Source organism: Hyalella azteca, unplaced genomic scaffold (genome assembly GCF_000764305.2).
Source record: "Hyalella azteca isolate HAZT.00-mixed unplaced genomic scaffold, Hazt_2.0.2 contig6160, whole genome shotgun sequence".
NCBI lineage: Eukaryota > Metazoa > Arthropoda > Malacostraca > Amphipoda > Hyalellidae > Hyalella > Hyalella azteca.
This window is the reverse complement of record NW_025936328.1, coordinates 206,824-220,668: the sequence shown is the minus strand read 5'-3', so window position 1 is coordinate 220,668 and position 13,845 is coordinate 206,824. Positions and strand designations below refer to the sequence as shown.

Sequence of the window (13,845 nt, the reverse complement as noted above, 5' to 3'; positions counted from 1 at the left end):
TCTTGTCGTAATAGGGAAAAAATCCCTGAATTTACGTCGTAATTTTTACAGCGATCAACAGCTGTCGATTTCTCACGATCTGATATGCAAAGGCTACTCCAACGTCATGCTTAATTCTGAATAGATCCACTTCACCAACATCGTACCAAGCCTTTAGAAGAGACCTCTACTCCACTAATATCGTATCGAGTTATAAAACCTAACCTCAACATTGACTTCGTATTGAACGGTGATGGACAACTAGCGGTGCATGTAAGCGTCAATAATGACTCAAGCCACCAGCTCCACAGTAAGCATTTGCGGTAGAGACTCACCGCATTATTACAGTCTTCAATAACAATCATTCTGTCATTTCGTGTAATACATGACCACAGGGCTGCAGGCAAGATCCGACAGGTAGACCAGGTTGGACAGGGAATGCGAGCGAAATGTTACTCTTCGCAAAATAATTAACGTGCGGTCGTTGTAACGTCATCTATACGTAGTATATAGACGTCAAATAACTTGTAAGATAATTAGGTCAGTAGGAGCATAACTCAAAGTTAGGGATTAAAATGACGAAGCATTCTATCAAGGAATAGGAAACAAGGCATCGGGATAAATGCAAGTTAAAGGCCATGAATTTGTAGGAGCAACATATACAGATTGTTCAACGGTTTTCAGTAATAAAACACATGCATTGAACATATTCATAAGTTCGGATACGTCCAGGCTTCTCAAAATAGCTTATGCAATACTCTAGTTCCAGGAGGTACAAAAATATATTTGACACATACCGTGGCATTGGGAAGAAATAGAGTTAAGATAATCATCTATTAATAGTATCCTCCAAGACAAAACATGTCACGATTGCTATGAACAAATCTTCTCATGCCGGTTCATTGCTATGAGCAAAATGTTCAAAATAGGCGAGAGCATACCAGGCAACTCTTTGAGTACCAAAAATTCTGATAATATCAGTAGTTTCCGAGAATTGTTCTCACGTCGTTTCATTGTTCAAGGTTCGCATGATGATAATTCCGTGTGTAATGAAAAGACAAATATTGGTAACTTTCCAGTAACGCTCAACTAAAATGAAATTCACATTATTTTTAGCAAAGAAGTCACAATAAAACTTGGAGGGAGTCTAAGAAGGTAGAACAAAGCAACAATTGTACCGCGCGGAGAAAATGTGGTTACGAATAGCCGCAACACCACCGCTGCAAACCACATGAAAAAATAAATATACACTCGCAGCGTAGCGTTCTTCAACCTAAAATCACAAACATATCAAATTTAAAATTAGGATTGTGGTAAATGCGGAGTGAATGACAGTCTGTCCGGGACGCTGTCGCCGCTTTATCAATCTGCCACATTCCCAGATAGTCCAGATACAGTTGAGAATGGTAGTGTCACAAATAGTAGCAACAAATTTAACTATCATCACCGCCAATTGCATGGCCGGAATTCACGTATGCTAAGTCCAGGTTGAATTGCAAAGACGGATCGTTTGCCGAGTGTCGAAATAATGTCTAAGAATTGATCAGAATAATTCATTTATTGTACATTAATCGACTATTTAACTTGTTTTATGGAATATTAGTATTGAATTAAATAATTAAATCGAAAAATTTTACGACAAACCACATTAAGATCGAATCTAAATATTTTCCAAGCAATATAGAGTAAACTCAGCGGTACGATCAAGGTAAGCCAGTATTTGTGCAGTTAAGCAGCACGAACTCTCCAAGCATTGCTATACGTTCGTTGGTTATCAGTAATAAATTTAACTCACGAGGATGTTTTAAAATCTGCGTAAATGTATAAAAAAAATTATAATACAGATGATGTAAATAATGAAGCAGTACATTGGTTTTTCCAAGATTGTAAGGAGCAAGGAAGTTCATAGAAACAACTTATTTTTCTAAACCCAAGCAATTTTTGTTTCATCTTCTCTTTTAAAATAACTCCTCTAAAGTAAATATAATTTCGTATTCATCATTAAAAATTTCATAAAAAATACAGTGCAAGTTATTTTAAAACTGCAAAAACGGAAATGGAGCTTAAAGAAATACCTAATTGAAAAAATTCTTTAAAGCATAAGCTTCAAAATATAACAACTGTCCGGCACGCTTTCGTCTCTTCTTCGTTTCAAAGAGAATAAAAATCTTATTTTCCTGGTCCACGAGACAGCACGGTGCTGTGCATGACCCCAAGTGCCGACCAAATACTCGTAACCTGTAAGTGCATGGACCAAACGACCAGTGAAAGTCTCTGTGAACGAATTGTGAATGCAAAAATGAACCGCATTCCTGAAAAATGTTATTAAATAAGATATAAAACATACATACATCACAAAAACGAATGGTAAAACGATTAAAATAAAACTAAAGCTCACGAGGATGATGACGGAAGATCACACTGAAAACAACAATGCAAAGTCACTACGCGCAGCAGAGGCTACTGAGTCCACAGGGAGTCGACTACGTCAACAGCATGCACAAGCCAGCGATCGTTCGTTCCACTCGACTTCACTTGAGTGGCTGTCGGCGTGCATGCACCCAGAATATTCCTTATTGAAAATAAAGCTTCTTGAAAAAGCAGCCCACAGTGTGCATTGCATCTCGGCAACGGAAGAAGATTGATATTATTCAAAGGCAACCAAGCGAATAGTTAGTTTCATGACAGTATCAAGACTAAGCTTGCAGGAAAAATACAGTTAAATGCATGAGGATGGTAAGTATTTATGTTATGGCAATACATAGGAAAAGATCGTACTATAGAGCCTTTCAATTATAATCAAATGAAAAAAATGACTGTTGAATGATTATAAGATAACAACACTGCCCTAGACTTTGAACCGTAAAAACTATGAGCAGAACAGGAGCAATGCTAAGCATGATAGTATGCAGATACTAGTGATGAATGGTTGCTTGTATCGGAGCCCGGCTGCTAGGCACTGCGGCACCATTCGCAGCTGCTGTCTCGCATTCAAGGTCAATCAGCGGACAGCCACGAGTTGCTCAGTGACGAGAATTTTTCTCTCTTCTCTGCAATGAAGCATACATTGCTTGGCAGCACAATTGCTTGACCACCACCGAGTACCGTCCTTCATTTTGTCCTTCAACGCGACATGCGTGAGATCAAAGCAATTCCGCTTCCGCTTGCGAATATACACCAAAAAGTAGCCTGAAGACGTTGTGATCTTGATCATGCACAGTGAACAAACGTACATGAGCAACTGTCCATGAACCAACATCGCAGCATGAGAAGCCAAAGCAGCAGGAATATGAAAACTATTAACAAACACACAGTTAAGATGAAGATTTCAATACCCAAATTAATTCACAAGAGAATTCCATGAAAACATGAGCTGAATGAGTATAGAAGTTGACAGTTTATGTTTGATTCCACTAGGAAGACAAATTAGTTGTTTCAAAGTGATAAAGATTTTTAATCGATCCATCAAATCGAAGAAATTTGTTGACTCAGATAAACATAGAAAAATTTCGCATCACGTTCAAGTAATTTTAAATTTAATTTCTACCAACTACAGCATCACAGTTTTTACTTCAACATTGAATCCACGATTGCTCGATCATTAAGCTGTGAATAAAAAAATCTCTCCCAGCAACAAAATGAACGCAGACACAAAGCATGGAATAAAAAAACTATCGATTAGGTTCCAGACATATTTCCAAGGTAAAGAGAGTCTAAGGAGTTGACTCCTCTGCAAGCTCTCTTAGTTTAAAGTATTTATTTATCAATGACGTTGTTCAGAAATCCAGAAATTAATGAGATTTCTACATAAACGAAAGTATTTTATACTTATTAATAACAAACGAGACGACACTGCCAGGAAAATTTTGACGGGAAATGTGAAGAAAATTTATAAGCGCGTATTGAAACCTGAAGTAAAAACTCAACTATATGTTTTTCAGGAATATCGATAATGAAAATTAGACTGATACAATTACTTTACACAGCACAATATTTTCACAGCACATCAGTACACAGCGTAAGACCAAAAAATCAGCCAACTGCCAGTTCATGATACCAATTTAACCGTTTATTTCCACCTCTCCTAAATATGACAATAGAGACCATTCGACACAAACACAGGAGAGCTTTTATAATGAGAAGATCGGAACGCTGTTTATCTGTTTCGGAACGCTATAACAGAAGGTAGATAGGAAAAAAATAAATTAATTAAGAAAAATTGTCTCACAGATCCAAGTAAATATTCGGTTTGAATTTTTGTACATGAATGACAATTTGTGAATTCGGAATAAATTCAGTTCAGTTGCATTATGCAACGAGCCAACGACCCCCTCCATGGACGAAACTAGCCTTCAAAAATGTTATCATACTTAGCAATTTCGTTGGCTAAAATCGTTCGGACAAATATGACAAGGATACATGGCATAAGCTTAGCATGCATTGCAGAGCATTGAATGCAAATGCAGCTGTCGAGAAATGCCTTCAGGCAAACGACGATTTTCAGCATCAGTGACAACATGTGTGCACTCAAGACAATCCATCAGTAATGTTGAATCTGCAAAACACGATCAGCAAGTCATCAAGTAAACAGTGTTCACTATTGCGCCGACTTGTTTGGGAAATAAAAATTGAAATTAAAAGGCATCAAGACAGCGCACCTAAAAACTAAAAATATTCGCACAATCAAAAACAACTCCTAATTGAAGACCTGTGGTGTGTATGTCTGTCAAGGTATATATAAATATAGATTTAGTTACAGAAATACAAGGAATCTCCATTGTACTCCGCTTTAGCTATCATAAATGTTTCTCTATTACGAATATTAGTCGAAGAAAAGCCTCGTAAACCCAAGGCTGTTGCACTTCGGACTCGAGCATGAATAAAACAGTGCTACTGCCTGCATCTTGCTCACGAATATTGCACAACATAATAGTGAGCTGTTATATATTACGATGAGAATTGCGGCTCTCCAATGAGTTTTTTCGATGAAATATACTAGTGGAATAATTTAGAAATAAGTTTTTCAAAGTAGTATGACAATACATTTCCAATGCTGATGAATAATTCTAATAAAAAAACGTGCTTATCACTAAAATTCCCAGATCACTAAAATCATATAAAAGCCAACAGACTATGAGTGGTTCACTGAAATGTACGAATACGCTGATAAGTCAACAAAGGACTCCACTCCGAAGTATCTTGCGAGTATGCTCAATGAGAGACAACGAGAGCCACTTGACTAGATGAACGTCATCAAAACAACGTCACGAATAAAGGCTCTCTGAGCTAACGATCTTGAGCGGAAGGATGTGTAACTGACTGCTATGTAAATTTCTATTGATACTGCAGACTACCACTATCAAATTTAATGTAGATTTAATTGCATCTTTCGGTTTTCTTTGGAGACTAAATTGGCATGCGGGTTCATGATAGTTAGATAAACATAATGTTGGACAATCCCTACAATTTTAGGATACCATTAAGGCATTATCTTGAATCTCATCACACATTTTGCGCCTGTTCTCGTAATAGTGATAAATTGTATCATTGTTCATAAAGAGAGCGTAGTCCTAACCCGCATTCAACATAAAAACTATTTTGCGTCTTTAAAAGACAAATGTATAAATAACAATTTAAAAATAAAGTTGTCATTTTTGGTGTAATAATTTCTCCCAGTTTTGCTACGTCTTATTACTCTCCAACTGAGAATAAAATTTATCGTCCGGGTAATACCATGACATGCTAAGTATCCTGGTTCCGCGTTTCGCACAAACACAAACTTTGACAAATACTTATAAGATAATAGAACACATAGGGTCATACAACATAATATCAGCAACGGCTCTAACTTCTTTGTCCATGATGAAATTAAATTGAAATAAAATTATTTTTGCCTTACAATTAATTGATAATTTGATAAAGCTACAGCATGAGTTGTACCATTTCCAATTGCGGTTAATCAAACATAGGCGATAAATAGGAAAAATAATATCGACTGCCAAATAATGGCATAGCTGTGATAATAGAAGTAACACATCTAAATCATACCTGTCTAGGGCGGGCGATGCCAATCCCGTTGGGAGAAAATTGGCTTTTGAATTTCTCTAGGAAAGTTTCGGGAAGAATGGGGGCTGTGTTGCTGGGAGGCGCGGGCTGCAGAGGTTGGTCACTTGCCAGCTGCAAATACACCCGCCAGTTGGAGGGATCAAATCCCCAATGACAGGTGCGTGTCTCTAGTGACCGATGGGCGTGACATACAAACTCCTCGGGAGAGTAGAAAGACCTGCATTCACAGCACTGAATGCACTTGGCATCAGGGCTGTCGTAGAGACAGAGGTAAACCCAACCTCGACACTTGCCAAAACATCGATGAGAGACGATGATATTGGGTGTGAGCTGATTAGTTGAGTGGCTGTTGACTGGAGTGTGTTGAGATGGTTTAAGATTCGTGACGAACTGGTGAGAAGAAGAATTATAAGGTAAGGTTACTGTCTTGGGAGGGTCTAGCTGCGGAGCATTGGCGTGTACAAGAGCATGAGTTAAACGATGAGCATCTGAGTACGTGATGAGTCCGCACGACGTGACGTGATGAGGCAGAGCGCATGCGTCTTTCAACACTTGCAGTTGTCGCGTTGAACAAAGAGACAAGTAAATATGTAAAGATTGCAACTCAGCATTAATTTGCGCCATAGAAAATTCTCGCAGGGCAGTGCATAGCACTTGAGGGAAGCAAAGCCTGCGCTCGCCGCCGACAATGAAGCATGCCACTTTATGGTCCAGAAGAAGTGCTTCGCTCTTCCCCCCACAAACATCAGCATTGCCCATAACAAAAGGGAAAGGAGCATGCGGAGGAGAGGAGTAAGAAGTTGGAGAGAATGGAGAAGGTGGAGTAAACACACCAACTTCGGCCCATCCTCCACTGTAAGAGTTAGGAGATGCTCGAGACGAGCGAGTGATGACGGCATCATGAGAGAGATCGTCATAAGGTTCCTTCTGGTAATGGAACTGCAAAAGTGCAGCTGATGCAATTGCTCGTTTATCTAAAGACTTTTCCTCTTCGTTACAGTAATTGTAGGGATAGGAATTGCCTTTGCCGTTGGACACGATCCCGGGACGACATTTTTCAAGGTCATCCTCAATCTTCTTGCCGCCGTCTGTAACCGCAGTTACGCTATCGGCATCGAACGATTCGAAACCATGGCACTGGCGAGTATCACCCGGCAAATTCGGACGATTCAAGACCCGGTTTTGGGATTTCAAATTGCCATCATCTCCACAATCGGTCTGTTGTGAATGCAGGAAAGAGCGGTTTACACTGATTGTCATACATGATTTTGGAAATGTTTCCTCACAACTTTGTTTCGGAGTAGATTTTTCACAGGTGTTGGAAGTTTGCTGTTGGAAACTCAGCAATGCTTCACGTTGTAGAACTTTCTTGTAACCAAGAACTTTTATTGAGTTAGAATCTCGTAGGTCTGTTTTCTTATTTCTTTTCTCGCTCTCTGAATTCATAAATGGACTTGGCCCGTGCAAGCCTTTCACAGCAGAATTTTGATAGCTTTTCAATACTAGCTTGATGTCAGAACGATTTTCATGTGTTGCCATAGTTAACTCATTGGGATGCAAGCCATCCCAGACGAAGTTCTAATCAACAGATCATTATTGCACACAGTCACCACGCGAGTGCCAAGCTCATACTAAACATCCAAAAGACTCCATGGCTTCATTCTTGCTGCTGCCTGCTGCGGCTAGCCGACCCTCTAAAATGTGCCAAGTTTCGCCATCAGCATCGAAATTGAACAAAACATAATGTGTTTAAAGTATCAACTATTCGCAAACTATAAATAGGTTATCAGTTAATCATTACTTTACTTACGTTTTCACCTATATTAGTGAAATCATTCTGCTGATTTTTCAATTTCTTATTGAGTATTTGGCACATAGTCTACTGCAAGTCGCCGGCTGTGGTTGCTATAGAGGTGCTTTTCCGCGCGTTCACTGAAGCACGCACCTATCAATGCCAAAACACTATTCACGTAATTCCAAGCCATATCTAATAACTAGTTGTTATGCATAAACATTCCATTATTCATAAATACTGATATTTTTATTTCTATTTTATTGTATAAGGCTAGTTTCTCGGGTAATTCTAAAAATTCAGAGGACGGAGAAAAGAAGACTGACAAAACACACACACATGTACGCACCAACATCTGGCGGCAAATACTACCAAGTACCAACAGCATCACATTGCGAAAGGGTTGTCTACGGACGTATTCGTGGCTGTCCGTTTATCATTAGACTCATTCGTAGCAACTTATGAGTGCTCAGAAAATAAACTCATTATTTATTCATCGCACTGCGGTTCACTATAGGTATGTTATTACGATACAATCGTAAATAGTGTTTTAATTCAAGAAACTGGAGGAATTAGAGGCCATAAATAGTAAAGGCCACATAGCGGAAGTATGCTCATGACAAGACGTTTGGACATTCCGGTTGAGATGTCTCTTCTGAAGTTTGAAAAATGCGGAAGCTTATTTGATTTTTGTGAAAAGAACAAAAGTATTGAATGGAAAACGGCTTATGTATTCAAATTAAGGACGTTGTAATCAATGTCATTTCAACGTAAACGAATTTTCTCAAATATAATCAATCGAATAAAATTCAATGCTCAGCATACATTTTTGCTGAAACTGAAATAAAAAACTCTTATGATGACCGTATGATTATTTGCTTATTTTTTCTTGGCTTCTTATAAATGGGTTATCTGAGTATGAAGTCGTGCCCCACTCTTGTGTTTACAGAAGCTGCACAAGGGACGCATGGCATTCCCGTGCCTGTTGGGTTTGAATTTACAGGGCGAGAAACAACTGCAAGTTCCTCATTAGTTTCAGTACGCTGGGCCAGATAGAAATATTTAGGATGCTTTAGAATATAATGTAGTGCATTCAATGTTTAATTTAGAAGAATCAAGGCCGGGATTGGAAAATAGTGCACCAGAGTGGTGCATTTGGTATATAATACAAAACATTTCTAGCAAACTTTTTTATATTTTCGTATGAACAAATTAAACCTAATGTTTTGCTGATGTTGGCGAACTACATTTATTTCTTCCTCACGGCATTTGTAATCGGAATTATGAGAGCGATAAATTGTTTTCACCTATTATTATTTTTGGCTGAACCAATTTCTAAATAGTTTCAGAATGGAACTTCCTATTCAACTGATTTTAGCATGAACATCAAACATATCTAGAGGGAAGTTATCTGGTATTTAAAGAATGTTTATTCTGCAGTGCCAAGCCCCGAGATCGTCACGATCAACACAATGAACTGACTTCATTAATTCATGCAGGACACATTGATTAGTGATGGAAGTGTGCGCGTTCTTTTTCATTAAGCTACGTTCCATTATGCGGTCAAAGAACAAAGGCATGATATATGAAGCATGGTCGGGTAAGCTCACCGCAGTTGATGTCGTCGTCGCCAAGAAGTAGAGCTCGTAAACCACAGAAGTGGGCCTCTTAGGAAGTCCTGAAGAACTCATTAAATTATCCACCAAAAACTTTGAGAGACGACGACTGTCCGAATCGCCCTGAAATGTCATAAACTAGCTCGTTTCCTAGGACAGTGAATGAGTTTTGGTTCGCTGTTCAATCCCGTAGATTATTTTTTGCTGGTGCCACAAAATGTGGGGAAAATATTTCCCGCTTAAATTCTTTATGTCTATCAGTATAATATTGAAATTCTAGATTATTACTTTTAAATTCAAGTTTTGAAAATTCAAATTGTTCTTTAGAAACAAGACAGTTTTCAATATTGATCAATTAAGTTTTTATCTGCATGCAAATACGCCGTCATAAATGTGCGGTCCTATCATTGATGTCCGACAAAAATTGTGGTCGTTAGTCTGTCTATTCATATTTTCTGGGGATGCATGATGAATGGTTACCATACATCCATTCAGATACTGTCCGGAGTTCAGTTCGTACTATCAACAATTGGTACTAGACGATAATGTATTGCACAACCAGTGTTATACGCGGACTTGAGCCTGCTGATTAATTATACAATGCACTGTGACGGCTGACGCCAAATGTTGAGCAGCGTTTGGACCAGTGGGAAGATCCCTATCAAAGTTTTACTTCAGCCGTATATCTAATGCTGTAGGTATGTTTTCATGTAAGGTTATTTTTAATCATCGTTTTTACGATTTATTTCTTCTTCTCAATAACTTTTGTAAATGTTATTGCGCTCATATATCATGTACTGATTTACCAACTAATTGTCAGAGCACGTGGCCAATGAAGATTAAGCGAGCGATATGGGCCAATATTAGCACGAATCTTTCAGTGACGAAACTTTTCATCAGCTAGTGGCGGATGATTCATTCTTTTTTCTATCTAAGATGAACGTACTATTTCATGAAATTGGCCCTCAGATTTGTAAAAAGGCAAAGCTAATATTACTGAAAAATAAGTGTTCATGATCAAATCTCCTGTCTGCAGTGCAGAAAGAATACTTACAATAAGAATTGTCCCGGTCATGGTGCAAAGTCTCTTTGAATTGCAAATGGCTTTCTACCTAATGAAATTAACACACATAGAGCCAAGCTTTCTCACCGATCACGTTTCACATTGTTTGTGGCTCTCAGTTTCCATGCATGGAATACGAAGTTTGAGTCCTTATGACTCCCTCCGAACCGCACTCTACTAATTATATTTTTGGGTTGTCTCACGTCCAAAAGGCTTTCCAGACACTCAGAGCCCTTCCTTCTAAAGAAGTGCATTCATCCACTTGAGTTTAATTGCAGCCCCTAGGAAATTCGACAACATGACTGAGATAGACGACGTTGTACATAAATGTCAAGACATCAGCCAATTGGATATAAAATGAAGAGTAAGTGCCCGTGAAAGCTCGTTAAGGCCTCTTTTGACTATGAGCCCGACCTCGAGCTCAAACAATTGTCGGGCGAGAGGAGTAACTGATATGCCAGCGAGGCTTTGAGCAATACCTGTAGGGTTGACCAAGTCTTAAAGCTGATTTGTTAATGATACGTTGCACCTGCCATTCTGAACACTGGGCGTACCACGAGTACCAAAGCAGTGAACTTTCACAATGCTCATGCATCAACGAAACGTGCGAAAACGTACTGACGTAGAAAGTGTCATTATCTGGAGACTCTGCATTGAGATATGATGTACGTGCTACGGTACAAAAAAAAGTACATCGGTGAGAAGTTTAGGTCTCCGATATTGATTGCTAGTGCTATGTCGGCGGTCGACAAAGCCGAGACTTGCTTTATATTTGTATTTTTTGTTTCTTTTAGAGCTCGAAAATCCGCTGTGCTTCTTGAATTGTTTCCAGAACGGATTCCAGCAAGTGTATATTTGTAACAGGATTTGAGACACTGCAAAAACAGTCGTTACAGTCTCAGCTCGGATCCGAGGTGCTCCAATTACCGTGGCTTGGTGATCGTAAATCCTCACCAGACTAATGAGTTTCTGAAAAAAATTCAATTCCGAGAGGTAACTGAGAAACCGACGCCTTGGTGACCGGCAGTATGGAGGGCATCAACCAATTTCCTGCACCAGCAATCTCAATTGCTAGGTACAAATAATATAACTCCTAAAGAACCATGACTGATACATTGATTTGTGATGACAATGTTAAGAGGGTCATTCAACTCATTGAACAGAAGTCAAGACGATTTGATTATGATTAACAGACATAGGCGAGTTTACTTCCAATATTTATATTACTAGAGACAAATATCTGAGACATGTGCGCTCCAAATTATATTACATTTTTCTTTTCATGATAATAGATATTAATAATGCGTTATTATGTTAATTTACCATTAATGAGTAAAACTTGAACAGATAACTAAAATTCGAACAGAAACTCTTTCACTTCATGTGAACATTCATATTGGAAGCAGTATTTAAGTAATCACAGAGCTCTCGAATCAGAGTGCTGTTCAAAAGCGCCATGGATTGTGAGAGTGCACACAGTGACTGCACACATGGAGAACTGTCACCAATAATCCGAGCAAAAAGTCAGGAAAATTCGCTATAATATCTTGCGCAAGGTTTTCGTCGCCAGAATAAAGCATAGTATGGAATATTTTTGCGAGCAACCTTGCTTCTTTCTCTCTTGGTCGGTGCTCGCTCAAGCGAGGTTTTGATTTCGGAAAGATTTTTTTGCGTAGCGTCCTGAAACGACAGAGGCTCCGTCGTTCGACACGGTTTGTAGCGGTAGACTGTGACGTGGGCTTCGCAGAACACGTGACTCTTCCAGTAACCTGGAGGACTATCCACATAAGAGTATCCTGCAAGCCACAAGCATCATACTTCAATGGATGCTTGAGCCTTTCTGTTAGCATTATTTGTCGTAAGTTAGAGCCATACACAATCATAAAAGTCAAAGGAAATTCATAGACAAAATTACTCCTAGGAATCATTTAAAATAATTTTAAATTGGGATCATATTAGATGTGTGATCGGGTGAAAGCTTGGAATGAATCTTGAACATTTTTTTCTCAATAGACTTAAGTTCAAAATATATTTCGTAAGCTGCATCGAAATATTACGTCGAAATTTTCGACTCGCATTACCTGCTTTGATTAGGATTTATAATGCGAAGCGTTTAAATAAGAATTTATAAAAAGAACACGAACTCTTAGAGATTTGTCAAATTTAAAGAAAGAGCCTAGACCGCTGACACTTTAAAAATTGAAAAAGAAAATTATAAACGATTAAATAGCTATATGGATGATCCTCTGAAGAGCATCATTAGCTAAGCAATGCTACCTGGAATTTTATTAACGAGAAATGTATGTATTCATGAGTGTTTTGCTGTGATTGATTGAAAAAAGCCACGAAAAAACATTCGAAAAATATTCAGAAGAAACGAAATATATGAGCCAAAAGAAACTCGCTGAGCAGGATTTTTGTGAGATTCCATGTAAACTTTGGTCCTCTAACATATCGTGTTTGTGCCACCGCTGACAATTGTCGGCCAATGTAACATCTTTGCCTGCCTGGTCACATGCGAGCTTCTATTAAACCCCACCAGGTAATAGACATTAAAGAAGCCGACATTCACCAGTGTTGGGTCAACGGTGAATGCACTCATGCATCACTAATGGGCGGTATCTGCAGCTGCACTCTTTAGCCCAGCATCATGTTGATTGTGAAAGCAAGCAACCTGCTACCCAGACTAAACAGAACTCCCATGATTCTTTTGGGGAACCCGATCTGCATTTAAACAAGCCTTGGTTGAGGCTCCTATCGACAGCTCCTCAGGAAAAGTACGGCTGAAATTCTTTGTGTGTTTGGATAAGAATTAAAGAAAAACTGAGCAATGTGATAGAATTGAGTTAATGTTCAGTGGTGCACAGGTGTATCACGAGGTAATGAAGAAGTAAGAACTGTTTGCAACGCCATGCACTTTAATACTGTGTGTTGAACTTAACTCGCGACTTCGATACTGACAACTGATAAGCTAATGAAACTGCGTACAATATGTCAATGAGGTAATCAAATGATCATTAAATCAGACGCGTCTCTCATTATAACTGAGAATTTATTTGAATATTTACGCTATCGATGTGGCGCTATCAGGCGAACACCTTGGAAATTTAGTACCTAGAAATTGCCAGGACTGTTGATGTAACAAGTTTAATTTGAATTCGTTGCATGTACATTACGACGAGTAGTTGAGCAAAGCTCTTGAGGTTCCTTTGTTTCTCTCCCCATGCCATATAGAGATGCCCAACAGGACTTACAAGAACAATGCTTCGCAGCACGTTTTATGGCACCCATAAATGATTTCACTGAATAAATTCAGTGAAGACAACACG

General features: G+C 38.7%; 1 protein-coding gene across 2 annotated transcripts in view; it reads right to left on the bottom strand.

Annotated features, from left to right (window-relative positions):
• LOC108670183 overlaps window positions 1-8,138 on the bottom strand; it is a 58,672-nt gene extending 50,534 nt beyond the window's left edge. The window contains exon 1 of one of the 2 annotated variants that reach the window (XM_018157644.2): window positions 6,028-8,138. In XM_018157644.2, coding sequence (XP_018013133.1) covers window positions 6,028-7,584 — 1,557 coding nt within the window. In that variant the 5' untranslated portion in view covers window positions 7,585-8,138. The remainder of the gene's footprint in view (window positions 1-6,027) is intronic. The other variant, XM_018157643.2, reaches the window with a different exon arrangement.
• Between the last annotated feature and the right edge of the window lie 5,707 nt (window positions 8,139-13,845).